General features: G+C 52.3%; 1 protein-coding gene across 2 annotated transcripts in view; it reads right to left on the minus strand.

Annotated features, from left to right (window-relative positions):
• Nucleotides 1-817: 817 nt before the first annotated feature.
• LOC122380655 (acid phosphatase type 7-like) overlaps nt 818-18,260 on the minus strand; it is an 83,883-nt gene continuing 66,440 nt past the window's right edge. For both annotated transcript variants that reach the window (XM_043364004.1, XM_043364005.1), the window contains 2 exons: nt 3,178-3,315; nt 818-2,397 (listed from right to left, as the gene is read on the minus strand). In XM_043364004.1, coding sequence (XP_043219939.1) covers nt 2,308-2,397; nt 3,178-3,315 — 228 coding nt within the window. In that variant the 3' untranslated portion in view covers nt 818-2,307. The remainder of the gene's footprint in view (nt 2,398-3,177; nt 3,316-18,260) is intronic.

The raw sequence follows: 18,260 nt of genomic DNA on the forward strand, positions 1-18,260 counted from the left end.
AGCCGTGCCATACCTCAGCCGTACTTCAGCCACAGTAAGCCAGAGCAGCAGCGAAGCAGCCGGACCTGGCCGTGGGGAGCCGGACTTGAGCCGTGGCAGGGCGCCGGACTTAAGCTAGACTTGGCGGTCCGAAACCATATCAACTCGCGAGCGCTACGGCAAAGGCTGGCTAACCGGAATAGAGCGATATCGACCCAAACCCCGGCTCTGACGGCGTTCCGTTTATACCGGCCCAAATCTGGCATGACGGAGTTGCCCGGGCAAAACGGACTTGACCAAACCAAATTGCTGACTGGGTAAATGCTTTTGGGAGTAGGTCGACGATGAAGTACAGTCCACAGCAGAAGTAATGTGGGGTTTCAGTCATGGGTATGTTCTGCTTCTGAAGCTTAGGAACGATTAGCCAGACTACAATGAAACTTTGAATGTAGCTTATATGTATCGTCACCCTTGCAGCTGCAACTTTAGCTATTGACATCTTCTTTTCGATCACTTCGCATTAAACAATCGCCAGTCAAAGCCAACCGTTGAGATTGGTAAAACCCTACATTACTTTAGCGGTGGGCTGTACATAGGTAGATTCTCCGAACAGTGCATTTATACTGATCAAAACCGGTGCAAAGTGATGCGGGCGCGGTCCTTCTGCGACCTTCTTAGACCTTCCTTACGAGTTACGTTTACCAGATAATAAGAACGATCATTATGTACAAAGGCGGGAAAATAAACAAAACTTCAACAACAAATTGTATTTTAAGACTATCAAATAGCTGATAACATTGTAGCTGCTTATTATGTCGAGGCATATCATAAAAGTCGATTCAGCGAAGTAATTTATAGGCACCCAGCAAGTCAATAAAAGTGGAGTCGTGCCAAAGTGTCGGACTGCTAACATTGTAATAACATCGACACAGTGGCCAGGATGGCACTCGAGGCAGCCGCTCTCGGGGTCTGGCGCCACCCTGAACACTGGCAGAATCACCCTGGCAGATATCTGCCGAGCCCATTTTGTCTATTAAACTAATGTTTACCATCATTACTTCATGTTTCATACCTGCACATGGTTTATGGTGTGTCATTAGCCGTTTTCACGATGTGCTATCTGGCGAAGGCACCAAGCTTGATCAAATCTAACCAAAATTCTTTTACAGCAAATATCTTTATATCAAGAATTTATTTCAATGTTTTTCCTCGAGAATACCTTATGTATGAAGATGTGGCAAATTAGCATATTAGCAGCTATAGGCTGACAAACCTAAGAAAGAACGGAGCTAAGGCACCTCGAAGGCACCTAACACGTGGATCGGACGTTGGAGATAGCCTACCTGTGCTTAAATTTACAGAGATTATCTCGGGCATACTGGAAGTGATCTATAGAGGCACGTGCACTAAAAACTGTTAGGCTTTAAATCCATTCTTTCTTAGTTTTGTCAGACTATAGGTAGTGCAGCTTAAGCCAATAATTACTAAGAATCAACTAAGAACCTAATTTAGCCAAATCACACCAATTGTGATCAAATGTGCCGCTGTGAAAACGGCTAAAACAATGAAGTAACTTAAAATGCAAAAGGCGTATTTTATATTGCAATTTGTTATTGAAAGGTATTTTGTTAAATGAAAACTAAATCCAATAACTCATCTTAATTTTAAACTTGTATTGTATATAACTGTTTTCTGAAAAGGATATAAATAATGAGTGGTACTGAAGAAATGTACTTTGGCTCCGATATATTACCCGATGATTCGATTGACCTTAAATCAACTGATTTCACCACCGTTCGACCATTCACCAAGAGCGGAACACGAGTATAATATTAAGCCTGTAAAGCTATTGAAAACCTGCGAAGCGATGAAAGTCCATCCCTCGATCAGAAAAGGGAATACTCTCGGTCTTTGTTACCGCCCTCGATCTTGGTTCTAAAACATCGTGAGAAATGTCTGTATGGTACAACGTGCACTGCACATCAATGAAATAATCAACTCCTGCTACATTAATGAGCCCATAACATACTGGCATCAGCTCGTACATGTTGCAATTTTTTAAAATATCCCCCTTAGCAGTAACAGCTACAGGCTCCCCGAGTACAGTTATGAATCACAACGGTTGATATTTCTATCAAGTAGGTACGGATTAAGCTCGTATTCTACGTAGACAAGGCAGACCCCTATACATTTGTTTTTAGCTCACGCTTGCTAAGGGAAGGCCCACGCGCTGTGCTTGTGACGCCAATGTATGTACTCTGCTGATTCCGAGAGGCCGAGGCGTTGGTTCGGGTGACAGGGACGCGCCGCCGGCCGCCAGGTGGGCGACTACAGGTAGCCGGCACGCGTCTGTCTCAGGTCGCCGTAGGCCTTGTGGGTGTCCTTGCGGATCCAGAAGTCGTCGATGATGGCGCCGTCCTGCGAACACGCCAGTCGGCCAGCCGGTCGTCAGTCACAGACGCGCCAGTCGGCGGGCTCCGGCATGGGCGCCGGAACGGGGAGGGCAGCGGGCCCCCTTTGAGTTTTGCATTTTAACATTAGCCCTATGGGCGATGCATGGAAAGAATGGGACCCAAAGTCGGCAGTGCCCCCCCCCCCCCGTTCATTGAAGGTGTTCCACCGGCACTGCTCCGGAGCGCAGGGCCTCTGTGACAAGACAAGGGCCACGTGGGCTGGCTCGATGATGCAAATACTGCGCTAGCAGCTGCTCTCCGTGATTCAATCAATCGAATCAATCCACATTGGATGGTACATTTGACATTTGATGTCGTTGGCTTAAACGACATTTGATGTCCTTGGCTTAAATGTGTACGTAGTAATCAGAAAGCAAAAGAAAAACATGCTTCTACATACCATGGTCGGAAGGTAGTCGCTGAACAGTGAGCAGCCAGCGCAATTTAACACTCGGCATAACGGATACAAATTGAAACAATACTCTGTACAAACCATGTCGCCAAGTGACCTGTTGCAGGTAGTTAGTTGCGACGAATGCACCTTGCCGCGAGATACCTGGTGCAGGTAGCTGTGACGTTCCTTGTCATCAGAGCAGGTGGACGTACCTTGTCGTCGGAGACCTGCTGCAGGTGGACGTGACGTACCTTGTCATCAGAGCAGGTGGACGTACCTTGTCGTCGGACCTGCTGCAGGTGGACGTGACGTACCTTGTCGTCGGACCTGCTGCAGGTGGACGTGACGTACCTTGTCGTCGGAGACCTGCTGCAGGTGGACGTGCGAGCCGTTGTGGAAGGTGAGGCGCGTGTAGCCGTAGTCGGAGCTGCGGAACGCGCTCCAGGCCGGCACCGTGGCGTTGAACGGGTCCACCCGCTCCTTGCAGCCCTGTACAAGCACATACGGGCCGAGGCCGTGGTAAAACACGAGCGTGAATCTAATGTTGAACAATGTCAGCCATTTCGATCCACGACAAACAAATTTCCTCTATTTACGCGCCCGAGACGTAAGGGCACCATCGCGCGTCCGCCGCACCGTCTCCTCACTTCTTTTGCTCGATCGCCCATGTCGAAACGATGCTGTACCGTAGATCGTTCACGTTGTTTTTGGGCTCGGAAGACTAGGTTTTACATGATATACCAGCTCAAGAGCCCATGGCACGGGCGTCGAAAGCGGGTGGGGTTGGGAAGGACAGAGATGACGCGTCCCCCCAGTCGAGGGATCTGGGGGGGACGTCCCCTTAAAAAAAATCACTCATGAATGTTTTAAAAAGTCGCTATTTGCAACGGTCATTCACAATGGAGCTAGGATAACAGAAATCAAGCTTCTTTGAAAGAATGCTGATGCTGGTCAGTTCGACCGTACACAAATAAGACCTCAGGTACTTCATCAGCTTACGAAATTCGGACTGGTCAGAGACCGGTAGGCGGGGCGGCGCCACAGGGGAGGGGACGGAGGGACTTCTCCCAGTCCACGGAGTGGAGGGTTATCCCCTACCGTTTTGTTTATTGCTTTCGGTCTAATGCTTTTAAATGCCTTTTTTCTAATTCAAACACATAAAGGGTGCGCAAAAAGTTCTGACCCAGTTCTGTACCTCGATAAGCGAATGCAATCGGAGTGGATATTATCAACGCTAACACCAAATACTGGTTTGCATTATCAAACCAGATACTTTCATCCAACCAAAACACACGTGCACGCTCCCGTGAGAACTGCGCATAGTTAGGCGCGCCTCCCCCGCTCGATGGCGGTGAATAATTGGTGCCGGCGCCGGCGGCGGTCCGACAGGCCGGGCAGTCGGCGCCGACGACAGTCAGCGCGAGGGAGCGGCGGGGGCTGCCAGTGCCGGCGTCCGGCCGGGTGCCAGTCCACCGCCGCCGTCCGAGCACCGGCGTCCGTCCGAGCACGGCCGGCGGTACTCCGGGACAGCAGAGGCTCCCAGCGAAGCGGCCGACACTCCTGGCTTCGAGCCGACAGCAGACGTCCTCCTTACAGTAGCAGCGGCGACTTCCCCGCCGACAGCGGCCTTCTTCAAGAGATTGGCGACTCCCGCTGAGACAGTGCCGGCTCTCCGGGAGATCGGCGCTCCCCTCCCAGGCAGCGGCGACTCCCCCGCCGACAGTGGCTCCCTCCGAAAGATCGGCGCGGCCCGACGGTCACCGCGCCGGTCCTCAGACGCCCGGTGGACTGTAGGCGCCCCACAGAGACCGGTCGGCACGGGCGCCCCACAGAGACCGGTCGGCACGGGCGCCTCACAGAGACCGGTCGGCACGGGCGCCCCACAGAGACCGGTCGGCACGGGCGCCCCACAGAGACCGGTGGACTGCAGGCGCCCCACAGAGACCGGTGGACTGTAGGCGCCCCACAGAGACCGGTGGACTGTAGGCGCCCCACAGAGACCGGTCGGCACGGGCGCCCCACAGAGACCGGTGGACTGCAGGCGCCCCACAGAGACCGGTGGACTGCAGGCGCCCCACAGAGACCGGTGGACTGTAGGCGCCCCACAGAGACCGGTCGGCACGGGCGCCCCACAGAGACCGGTGGACTGTAGGCGCCCCACAGAGACCGACCGGGTGCCAACGGCGCCCGGAGCCAACGCGTCGGACATGCAGCGGTGCTCGGTCACGTTTTTCCGATGCACGAGTCGGCACAAACTGCTGTTTCTCGTTCTCCTGGCCGTCGTTATAGCGACAAATATCGCCGTGCTGATGTTCAACAAAAAAGGTAAGCTAGCTATCACCCCACTCACTTGCCTCAAAACGTAACGGTTAGATTGGAAATTGTAGTCATTCCACTGTCATACATTCCTTATTTCGCTCCCACCCCCACTCCCGGGGGGCAGAACCGCACATAATTGCCCGTCTGCTCAATGCCCCATTGAGCATATTTAGGGTGAGACGGCTGAGAAGCCATTTTACACCCAACACACAGATTTGTGACTGAAAGCTGCTGATGTGCTTCAAAAAGCTTGTGCTATGATGCCCGACGCAGATATCAGAAATCATAATCGATAGTTAGTCTTTATTTGTTTCGGCGGTCTGTCTCGACTGACCTCACCCCTCTCTGCCCACAGAGCAGAGCCGCCGGGGGCTGGCGGCGCGGCGGCCGTCGGGCGTGCCCTCCGCGCCGGCGGCCAGCAGCCGGACGCCGCCGGCGGCGACCTCCACAGCGCGGCCGGCCGCCGCCGCCGTGCTGGTCGTGTCGTACGAGGGCGCCGGCGGCTCGGCCGTGTCGCACCTGCTGAACCTACTGCCGGGCGTGTCGCACCACCACCAGCCGCTGTCGGCGCTAGACGAGGAGGGCGCGCACAGCGGCACGGCGCCGCTGCCGGCCGGCGCCCTCTCCGACGGCCTGCGGCTGCTCGATGACACGCTGCACTGCAACGTGACGCGGCACGACCGCCTCTTCAGCGCCGAACACCTGCTCCGACAGCACGCGCTGCGCACCGTCTTCCTGCGCACCTGCGTGCCGAACAACGTCTCGGTGTCGGCGTGTCTGGGGCGCGTGTGCCGCGCCGCCGGCACCGTGTCGGCGCACGTGATCCGGCCGATGGTGGCCGACCTGGCGCCGCTGCTGTCCCGCTGGCGGCCGCAACTGCGCCTGCTGCTGGTGCAGCGCGACCCGCGCGCCGTGCTGGCCAGCCGGCGGCGGCGCGGCCGCGGCCTGCCGCTCACCACCGCCGACCAGTGGCAGCACGCGGCGCGCCAGCTCTGCTCCCGAATGCTGCACGACGTGGAGGCGAGCGATCGCGAGGAGGCGCTCCAGCCGGGCCTCAGGAAGGTCGTCCTCTTCGAGCATCTGTTGGAGGTCCGTACCAGCGCCGCACAAACTCACTCATGCTTACATAGCTCAATCGATTCAGGTAGAAGCGTTCTGCCTTCCTCGCGGTCACACTCCGCTGACCGCTGACCGGTGTATGACCACTGACTGCTGACCGCTGACCGGTGCATGACCGCTGACCGCTGACCGGTGTATTTATGACCGCTGACCGCTGACCGGTGTATGACCGCTGACGCTGACCGCTGACCGGCGCCCGTTTCTAGCGTCCCCAGGAGGTGGCGCGGCTGGTGTACGAGTTCCTCGGTCTGCCGGTGAGCCCGGCCCAGCTGGCCGCCGTGCTGGGCCGGGCGGCGCTGCGGCCGCCACGCTCCGACGCCTGGCGCGCAGAGGTGTGTAGCACGCTACATCTTGACCATCTAACGTAGTATCATTTCGGCACGGTCGGCCCGGTGACGCGCAGCTGAGCAGAGCGCTGCCGCACGCTTCCCTCCCTTGTCATTATTCCCTTCCTCCTCCCACCCGTCCCCAGGTCCACCCTCCCCAATCATTTCTCACTGTCCGCACAGAATGGGCCGCCATTAAACTCCAATTAAGACAAGCACCTCTGAAGACAGTCACATCAGGATGAGTCATTGGTAGTCATTACAAAGCAGCTGAAGCTACAAGCAAACGTCGGCACACTGTGAGACCACGCCCAGGCTTAAGGCACGTAGCACATTGGGTCTCACGTAGCCATGGTAGCACAACAAGTGCGTCACACTGCAACGGAATCTGATGATCTTAGCATATAGCCCCCGAAATTCGTAGTTCAGGACGTCTCCACCGCGGACAGAAAGCGCTGTTGTTCGAAGCAGACGTAGTTCAGGACGTCTCCACCGCAGACAGAAGGCGCTGTTCTACAGACCCCCCCAACCAAGATGACGTCAGTGGGCGGAGCAAGAGTGACGTCACAAGGGGCGTTGCCGGCAGACGAAACGGAAGGAAACAAAAGTTTGAATAAAATGAGATTGAAGAATCAAAATTAAAACTCGAAAATCACCAACCTTTCGGGGATTGGTTTATGCCAGCGACTACTAAGATGATAAAGCACTCAACACGAAGACGATTCGACGGCCAAAAATTGCAGACACAGAGGAGCAAGGCGACTAAACAGGACAGAGGGCGCCATCTTACGGGCCCACCCACAAGAGGAAGGCAGAGGAAGATGACGGCGCAAGGGCGTGGCAGTCACCCCCTCCCCCCCCCCCAAGCTATAAAAGGGTGCACCACCCAACCAGAAGGGACACAGTCGAGCAGCCGAGAGTCACAGTCTGCAGCCGGAGCCGGAGCCGCCATCTGGGAGCCGCCGTCAGTCCGGGGTCACCCGCGAGAAGTCTCTTCAGTTCGAGCGCAGAGGAACTCCAGAATGTGAGTGCTGCTGAAAAGTCTGCTCAATCCCAATCCTTGCCCCCCCCCCTCTGCCCAGCCTGCCGTGCCGTGACGACTGCCAAACATTTTCGGTTGCCATAAAATGCACTCTCAATTGGAATTGGAAAACTTAAATTACTTTGAACTTATTGGTCCAGACACCCTAGTTGCATATTAGGATCTGAATTGTGAGGTCATGTCAGAGCCGCCAGTAAATAGGTACGTTATTGTCAGTTGGAGTTCACGATTAGGCCGGGAGCGAGATGCTAAAATTTGAATAAGCAGCTCATTGTCACGAACGTTGAGATTGATGACATGATGCATGTCAGCATTGGATAATGAATATGTCTTTGTGTTTGGCCAAGCTGGTTCGTTGATTTATTATCGGCGGTAGGCAGGTGCGATTAAGATTTGAGGTTGGGAAGTTTGTGAAATTAAGGGTGTAGATTCATGCTGTACTCACTAAAAGTTGCATTGCGAAATCATTGGTAATATTGCTATAGGAATTAATTGCGAAGTCGAAGTCAGTTATAGAACAGGTAAATACGTTTGGAAAGGGATGAAATGTTTTAAGGTGGCGGCTGATTCATGCAATCGATTTATGAATATGGCTATGAGTTATGATTTTCGACAGATGCGAATGCTTGAGCTTACGGCGGAATTTCTTCTGTTGCTTAGGTGCAGAGTTGAGAGTAGTGGTTTGAGGTCGACGGTCTGACGCTTTGCGACTTTAGATGGTGCTTGTACTTTGCGTCATTGTAGTTGCGAAATGTCGAGTAATAGGTAGATGTAGAATTGTTTGTGATTAGAACTAATATGCGACTAATATAGGTACCGATCGTTGTGCTTTTGTAGAATAAATAATAGAAAGACCATCTTTGTTGGGAAACGATTAAATGGAACAGGAATTTACTTTTAACCACTTACGTTGAACGGAGCTGATGAAATGTCGAACAGGAAAATATTGCAGCGATATTTTACCAGATTCACACTCACTGACACATTCGTTGAATCTACCCAGCCCGAAGAGACCGCATACCCCAGTACTGCACCGCGAGTGTTGACGCGCCGCACCGCCCAGCCGCGCGACCTTGGCTGTCGGGGGGGCCGGCGACGACGATCCACTGCCCGGCCAGTCAGACACGCGTCGGTCGCGACGCGGAACCGTGCGCCGCTAGATGGCATGAGAGCAGCGTCGGGAGTGGAGCAGCAGTCACAGTAGGGGCAGTGGGTTAGCCGTAATTGGGGCGCGGGCAATAGATGAAGGTCAGCGTATAGGAACATGGTTAGTTGTGGAAAGTTGCCACGGAATGCGAACGTAAACAGTTAATGCATAATTGTAAGTATGACATGCTATTTGATATTTAGGACTGCACTTCGTTTGATGTGCATTGTTACTGCTAATAGGATGATTTAAATTATATTTTCTATGAAAGGCTAGGGACCCCTATGACAATATTCTGGCGCTCTATAAAGATAATTTGTATAGGCAACTAGTAGTCCGTCAGAAGCTATCGAACGAGTTTTCAAGGAGTCGTTTCCGTTTGAGCATTCAGTAATTTAATATGATACGGTGGATCACAACCAGACGATTGATCGGTACGTACTAATTGGTTCTAGATCATCTGATTAAATCAAGAGCAGTTCAAGGCCTGCTAGGATTGTATATGAGAACTGATGATTAGGTTCACGCGTGCAGCAGCAATTAGGACTTGAGATTACGATTAGGTTTGGATCAATAATGCGTTTCTGTTATTCGCGTTCTTGCGAGTTAGCGCCAATAATTACTCCACCAATATTGGCACAGGGCATTGTGAGGCACAGACGGCTTGTTTGCCCGTCTCCTATGGCGTAACGTTTACCAGCATGACCGTATGAGACACAGATGCACTTCTCTAAACACACGTCCAGACCGGAATAATAAGAGGGACACACCGTCACGTACGCAGGGCATATGCACGTTTTCCGCCAGTGGTACCGGCTACTGTTAGATTTCCCGCTTAGGTAATACTGGGTAACGAGGCAGTGAGAGGTTTCTACGGCAGGGGGAAGGGGAAGATTGGCACAGTGCAGTGGAGAGTAAGCTATGCCAAAGGTAAGAAGCCGAAGGTCAGGGGTGAGTCACCCAAAGGGCGGATAAGGCAAGCTGTAGTGTCCCGAATAAGTCCTCATACTTATTTTGTAAGGGTACCTTAATCGGTACTGGACAGCCTCAGGGGAGGTAACGATGTACTCCAGGACACGTAAGGCCTTGAAAGTAAATCCCAGGGTTTAAGGAGAGTTCCTGAGGAGAGTTCCAGGATATGAACGGTGGTCCCTGGGTCGTGAACGGAGGTGTTACACGCGGACCGGAAGAGGGCATAGGTAATCTCTCCCGGATAGAGAGATAAGTCGGATGTAAATCGCGTATATGTGTACCATAAGTCTATCGGACGTGTAGTGAATCCCATAAATTAGCAGGGTGGATATTTGTGCAATTATTCTGGACGGCCCTGCGATAAGTATCTTAGTCGCCGGTTAGCGGAGCATGCATATGGATTTCGGAAGGAGACATTTATCTCGCCGGGGAGACCCTGGTTTGTAAGACGCCTAACACTATCGGAGGGAATTTCGGGGGCTATCAATTAAATTTGGGTGAATACATGAAATGCAAACGTAATGCGAGCAAGGGTGTGAGAATGACGACGCATGAATCTTAGAATAAGGCCGATAGGAATTTGATAGAATTCGGTTACGGCAGTCGAACAAATGATTCTCGAGGGCAGTTAAAACTAGCAACGCTAATACGAATTAAGTGGGCAATTTTCTTAATGGGAAGGCCAGTATAGGAATGGGTGACTGGACAAATGATCACATTCAATTTATCAATGTAATTACCACCCATATGTTTGGCAGTGGTCATCGGGACTTCGAATGCCCTGTCCTTCACCTGCCCAACTGTGCCGCAAACCCAGCTGATCGGATCCCTCTATCCCAAATCCGAGCAGTGAAGAAGCATCTCGTGCATCATGGTCTATACGATGAAAAGAATCGTCAAGCCTCTAAATTAAAAAGCATCTTCCATCAGATGTATTTGTACGCAAGGTGGATCTGTATCCACATCTCTATCAGGTGGATCTCATCACTATCAAGATCCCTTTCTAAATCTAGATCAGGATCTCATCACTATCTGGATCCCTCTCTATAGCTATCTCAGGATCTCTTCAACGACTCTCAAGCTCCCCTGTATCACAAGCTCTACTATCGAGTTCATTGCAGCCGCAAATAGCAAGTTCTCTCTCTTCTTCTACAACCAGTTGAGCGACAGTGGACCGCGGTGTTCGGTCAAAGGCAACGATGCAGCAGTATTTTTCTTCATTTCCCTATTCTCTCGTTCTCTTTTCAAATTTCCCTTGCTACAAATGGCGCCCATAACGTGGGGCTTTGATAATTCTCAAATTGTGAAGCTGGTAGACTGGCACAAGCCGCCGAACCCGAAGTTGATGAATTGAAAGTCAACCGTATGGAGAAGAGGAAGAAGTTGAAGAAAAGAGCAGGTGTTCGAAATACTGGCAGCAGTGGAAATGAGCGTGCTGCAGGGGTCGACGTGAAGAAAGAGGATGAGCTAAAGAAAGCTGTGTGAAGATGATGAAGCTTATGATGGTGGCTGATGACAGGAAAGTTGAAGAATTGGGCAGGTGTTCGAAATACTGACAGCAGTGGAAATGAACGTGCTGCAGGGGTTGACGTGAAGGAACTAATGAGAGGAAGCGGTCTTACGAATACTGAAAAGGATATAGAAGAAGTTGTTGAAGATAAGATAAGGAAATGAAGCTGTCTCATGAACGAAGGATCAGACTAATACAAAAGTCAGGCCGAAATGAAACTTGACAATTGCCCGCATCAGCATATCAATTCTTCTACGTTCTGCTGTACAACAAGTCCAAGTCAAGGTCAGCTGCTGTAGTGCAAAGGAGAGCTCGAACTTTCTAGAGTATTGATGATAAGAGGACAGCAATATCAAAAGCAGAAGAGGAAGAAGAACAGGCGGAATGCTCGTGTTGTACTGAATCAAAAACAAACACGGTCGTCTTCACAACACAGCCGAGGCGATTATCATGTTGGTGAACGAGGAGAGGGTGCCAGGATGCTGCGAGACCAACTGCCAAACGATCCATTGAGATGGGCTGCTGCAGAGATCACCCACCTGAGCTGCTGCAACGGCTGTCACCTGGTCCGCCGAAAGGTCGCTACCTGGGCTGCCACGGAGGTCACCTGTGCTGCCACGGAGGATGCATTGCCCTCGCGGGCTGCCTCGGAGGTCACTCACCTGAGCGGCCGCGGGAGTCGCCTACCTGAGCTGCCACGGAGGAAGCATTGGTCTCGCGTGCCGCCTCGGGGGGTCACTCACCTGATCTGCCGCGGAAGTCACTCACCTGATCTACCACGGAGTGGTCACCGGGTCTGCCACGAAGGTCATCTACCCGGGCTGCCATGGAGGCCACCCACTTGAGCTGCCGCGGAAGTCGCATACCTGAGCTGCCACGGAGGTCACCTGTGCTGCCACGGGGATGCATTGCCATCGCGTGCTGCCTCGGGGGTCACTCACCTGAGCTGCCGCGGAAGTCGCCTACCTGAGCTACCACGGAGGCTGTCATCGGGTCTGCCACGAAGGTCACCTACCTGGGCTGCCATGGAGGTCGCCCAGCTGAGCTGCCGCGGAGCCTGCCACCCGGGCGGCCACGGAGGTCGCGGCAGGGCCTGCCATGGAGGTCGCCTACCCGGACTGCCACGGAGGTCATCCACCTGGGCTGCCACGTAGGCTGCCCACACGGGCCGCCGTGCAAGCTGCCCACCCGGGCTGCCATGGAGCCCGCCGTCCGGGCTGCTGTGGAATCTTCCCACCCTGGATGCCGTGGAGGCAGCCCCACCCAGGCTGCCATGGCAGGCTGCCACCCGGGCTGCCGTGAAGGCTGCCACCCGAACTGCTGTGGAGGCCGCCCACCTGGGCTGCTATAGAGGTCTTCACCCTCCTGAGAAGCCGCTTACCGGACGGCGACCGACGACATCGGGCTAACCAAAGTGGTTGGTGCCCGTGACCTGGATCTGGTGAACGACAAACTGAGGTGGGGACGAGGAACAACAGGTGCGTGTGTGTACTGTACTAGGTATACGATGTCATTTTGTAGGTGTTGCGGAACTTAACATGATTGTGTAGAGTTAGATGAGTAAGGGAGGTGACTTTTTTGTAGGAGTTGCGAGGACGCAACTAGGGTTGTTTGGACTGAAGATGTAGCACGCTACATCTTGACCATCTAACGTAGTATCATTTCGGCACGGTCGGCCCGGTGACGCGCAGCTGAGCAGAGCGCTGCCGCACGCTTCCCTCCCTTGTCATTATTCCCTTCCTCCTCCCACCCGTCCCCAGGTCCACCCTCCCCAATCATTTCTCACTGTCCGCACAGAATGGGCCGCCATTAAACTCCAATTAAGACAAGCACCTCTGAAGACAGTCACATCAGGATGAGTCATTGGTAGTCATTACAAAGCAGCTGAAGCTACAAGCAAACGTCGGCACACTGTGAGACCACGCCCAGGCTTAAGGCACGTAGCACATTGGGTCTCACGTAGCCATGGTAGCACAACAAGTGCGTCACACTGCAACGGAATCTGATGATCTTAGCATATAGCCCCCGAAATTCGTAGTTCAGGACGTCTCCACCGCGGACAGAAAGCGCTGTTGTTCGAAGCAGACGTAGTTCAGGACGTCTCCACCGCAGACAGAAGGCGCTGTTCTACAGACCCCCCCAACCAAGATGACGTCAGTGGGCGGAGCAAGAGTGACGTCACAAGGGGCGTTGCCGGCAGACGAAACGGAAGGAAACAAAAGTTTGAATAAAATGAGATTGAAGAATCAAAATTAAAACTCGAAAATCACCAACCTTTCGGGGATTGGTTTATGCCAGCGACTACTAAGATGATAAAGCACTCAACACGAAGACGATTCGACGGCCAAAAATTGCAGACACAGAGGAGCAAGGCGACTAAACAGGACAGAGGGCGCCATCTTACGGGCCCACCCACAAGAGGAAGGCAGAGGAAGATGACGGCGCAAGGGCGTGGCAGTCACCCCCTCCCCCCCCCAAGCTATAAAAGGGTGCACCACCCAACCAGAAGGGACACAGTCGAGCAGCCGAGAGTCACAGTCTGCAGCCGGAGCCGGAGCCGCCATCTGGGAGCCGCCGTCAGTCCGGGGTCACCCGCGAGAAGTCTCTTCAGTTCGAGCGCAGAGGAACTCCAGAATGTGAGTGCTGCTGAAAAGTCTGCTCAATCCCAATCCTTGCCCCCCCCCTCTGCCCAGCCTGCCGTGCCGTGACGACTGCCAAACATTTTCGGTTGCCATAAAATGCACTCTCAATTGGAATTGGAAAACTTAAATTACTTTGAACTTATTGGTCCAGACACCCTAGTTGCATATTAGGATCTGAATTGTGAGGTCATGTCAGAGCCGCCAGTAAATAGGTACGTTATTGTCAGTTGGAGTTCACGATTAGGCCGGGAGCGAGATGCTAAAATTTGAATAAGCAGCTCATTGTCACGAACGTTGAGATTGATGACATGATGCATGTCAGCATTGGATAATGAATATGTCTTTGTGTTTGGCCAAGCTGGTTCGTTGATTTATTATCGGCGGTAGGCAGGTGCGATTAAGATTTGAGGTTGGGAAGTTTGTGAAATTAAGGGTGTAGATTCATGCTGTACTCACTAAAAGTTGCATTGCGAAATCATTGGTAATATTGCTATAGGAATTAATTGCGAAGTCGAAGTCAGTTATAGAACAGGTAAATACGTTTGGAAAGGGATGAAATGTTTTAAGGTGGCGGCTGATTCATGCAATCGATTTATGAATATGGCTATGAGTTATGATTTTCGACAGATGCGAATGCTTGAGCTTACGGCGGAATTTCTTCTGTTGCTTAGGTGCAGAGTTGAGAGTAGTGGTTTGAGGTCGACGGTCTGACGCTTTGCGACTTTAGATGGTGCTTGTACTTTGCGTCATTGTAGTTGCGAAATGTCGAGTAATAGGTAGATGTAGAATTGTTTGTGATTAGAACTAATATGCGACTAATATAGGTACCGATCGTTGTGCTTTTGTAGAATAAATAATAGAAAGACCATCTTTGTTGGGAAACGATTAAATGGAACAGGAATTTACTTTTAACCACTTACGTTGAACGGAGCTGATGAAATGTCGAACAGGAAAATATTGCAGCGATATTTTACCAGATTCACACTCACTGACACATTCGTTGAATCTACCCAGCCCGAAGAGACCGCATACCCCAGTACTGCACCGCGAGTGTTGACGCGCCGCACCGCCCAGCCGCGCGACCTTGGCTGTCGGGGGGGCCGGCGACGACGATCCACTGCCCGGCCAGTCAGACACGCGTCGGTCGCGACGCGGAACCGTGCGCCGCTAGATGGCATGAGAGCAGCGTCGGGAGTGGAGCAGCAGTCACAGTAGGGGCAGTGGGTTAGCCGTAATTGGGGCGCGGGCAATAGATGAAGGTCAGCGTATAGGAACATGGTTAGTTGTGGAAAGTTGCCACGGAATGCGAACGTAAACAGTTAATGCATAATTGTAAGTATGACATGCTATTTGATATTTAGGACTGCACTTCGTTTGATGTGCATTGTTTACTGCTAATAGGATGATTTAAATTATATTTTCTATGAAAGGCTAGGGACCCCTATGACAATATTCTGGCGCTCTATAAAGATAATTTGTATAGGCAACTAGTAGTCCGTCAGAAGCTATCGAACGAGTTTTCAAGGAGTCGTTTCCGTTTGAGCATTCAGTAATTTAATATGATACGGTGGATCACAACCAGACGATTGATCGGTACGTACTAATTGGTTCTAGATCATCTGATTAAATCAAGAGCAGTTCAAGGCCTGCTAGGATTGTATATGAGAACTGATGATTAGGTTCACGCGTGCAGCAGCAATTAGGACTTGAGATTACGATTAGGTTTGGATCAATAATGCGTTTCTGTTATTCGCGTTCTTGCGAGTTAGCGCCAATAATTACTCCACCAATATTGGCACAGGGCATTGTGAGGCACAGACGGCTTGTTTGCCCGTCTCCTATGGCGTAACGTTTACCAGCATGACCGTATGAGACACAGATGCACTTCTCTAAACACACGTCCAGACCGGAATAATAAGAGGGACACACCGTCACGTACGCAGGGCATATGCACGTTTTCCGCCAGTGGTACCGGCTACTGTTAGATTTCCCGCTTAGGTAATACTGGGTAACGAGGCAGTGAGAGGTTTCTACGGCAGGGGGAAGGGGAAGATTGGCACAGTGCAGTGGAGAGTAAGCTATGCCAAAGGTAAGAAGCCGAAGGTCAGGGGTGAGTCACCCAAAGGGCGGATAAGGCAAGCTGTAGTGTCCCGAATAAGTCCTCATACTTATTTTGTAAGGGTACCTTAATCGGTACTGGACAGCCTCAGGGGAGGTAACGATGTACTCCAGGACACGTAAGGCCTTGAAAGTAAATCCCAGGGTTTAAGGAGAGTTCCTGAGGAGAGTTCCAGGATATGAACGGTGGTCCCTGGGTCGTGAACGGAGGTGTTACACGCGGACCGGAAGAGGGCATAGGTAATCTCTCCCGGATAGAGAGATAAGTCGGATGTAAATCGCGTATATGTGTACCATAAGTCTATCGGACGTGTAGTGAATCCCATAAATTAGCAGGGTGGATATTTGTGCAATTATTCTGGACGGCCCTGCGATAAGTATCTTAGTCGCCGGTTAGCGGAGCATGCATATGGATTTCGGAAGGAGACATTTATCTCGCCGGGGAGACCCTGGTTTGTAAGACGCCTAACACTATCGGAGGGAATTTCGGGGGCTATCAATTAAATTTGGGTGAATACATGAAATGCAAACGTAATGCGAGCAAGGGTGTGAGAATGACGACGCATGAATCTTAGAATAAGGCCGATAGGAATTTGATAGAATTCGGTTACGGCAGTCGAACAAATGATTCTCGAGGGCAGTTAAAACTAGCAACGCTAATACGAATTAAGTGGGCAATTTTCTTAATGGGAAGGCCAGTATAGGAATGGGTGACTGGACAAATGATCACATTCAATTTATCAATGTAATTACCACCCATATGTTTGGCAGTGGTCATCGGGACTTCGAATGCCCTGTCCTTCACCTGCCCAACTGTGCCGCAAACCCAGCTGATCGGATCCCTCTATCCCAAATCCGAGCAGTGAAGAAGCATCTCGTGCATCATGGTCTATACGATGAAAAGAATCGTCAAGCCTCTAAATTAAAAAGCATCTTCCATCAGATGTATTTGTACGCAAGGTGGATCTGTATCCACATCTCTATCAGGTGGATCTCATCACTATCAAGATCCCTTTCTAAATCTAGATCAGGATCTCATCACTATCTGGATCCCTCCCTATAGCTATCTCAGGATCTCTTCAACGACTCTCAGGTTCCCCTGTATCACCAGCTCTACTACCGACAGCATTACAGCAGCGAATTATTCTCTCTGCTACAACAGCCGAACAACAGTGGACCGCAGTATTTGATGAACCGCAAAGAAGATGCAGTTTTTTTTTATTCCTTCTTTCTTCTTTTCTCTAAATCCCTTGCTACAGGTGCCCGAGCCGCTGGCGCGCGCCGCCGACGCCGGCTGCGCCCACTTCTACGACGCCAGCATGTACTCTGCAGTGGCGGAGAGCGGCGACCTGCAGCGCGACGGCGCGCTCCACGGCGGGCTGCCCGGGCGCGGCAGCGACGTCATCTGAGAGTCGGCCGGCACAACGCTAGGGCTGACGCTCCTGCGCGGAGAGGTCCAAACGCGCGGCCACTCGCAAGGATAGGTACCCGTACTTTAGAGCGGGTCTCGAGGTGCATCCTCCGTCCGAGTTCTCACGGGGTGCACTCGGCTCACTGTGCAGTGCCGCTGGCACTGAGTGCACTGAGTGTGCAGTGTCGCTGGCGGGGCGGTGCAGTGTAGCTGGCGGGGCGGTGCACTGAGTGTGCAGTGTAGCTGGCGGGGCGGTGCACTGAGTGTGCAGTGTCGCTGGCGGGGCGGTGCACTGAGTGTGCAGTGCCGCTGGCGGGGCGGTGCAGTGTAGCTGGCGGGGCGGTGCACTGAGTGTGCAGTGTCGCTGGCGGGGCGGTGCAGTGTAGCTGGCGGGGCGGTGCACTGAGTGTGCAGTGTCGCTGGCGGGGCGGTGCACTGAGTGTGCACTGTGCAGTGTAGCTGGCGGGGCGGTGCAGTGTCGCTGGCGGGGCGGTGCACTGAGTGTGCACTGTGCAGTGTAGCTGGCGGGGCGGCGCACTGATGTCCGCCATTATTTGCCACTGACCAGTCCTGTTATTGGCCCAGTGATTGCTGCATCCCAACTGAGACGCCGCACTGCAAACGTCCCTGTTGACATCACCGCTGACCAACATGCTGAAATGACACGGCAAATAATAGCCACAATGGACAATAATAATGCACAACGAGACACTGACACATAGTGTTGTAGCTAAATTTAGCAGCTGCGCTCGCCTGGCGTCTATAAGAGTTCCACTCCACTGCCCGGCCGGCGCCACGGCGTGCCACCACGGCCACAGAGTTGGTATG

The sequence above is a fragment of the Amphibalanus amphitrite genome, unplaced genomic scaffold, assembly GCF_019059575.1.
Source record: "Amphibalanus amphitrite isolate SeventyFive unplaced genomic scaffold, NRLGWU_Aamphi_draft 000103F_arrow, whole genome shotgun sequence".
NCBI lineage: Eukaryota > Metazoa > Arthropoda > Thecostraca > Balanomorpha > Balanidae > Amphibalanus > Amphibalanus amphitrite.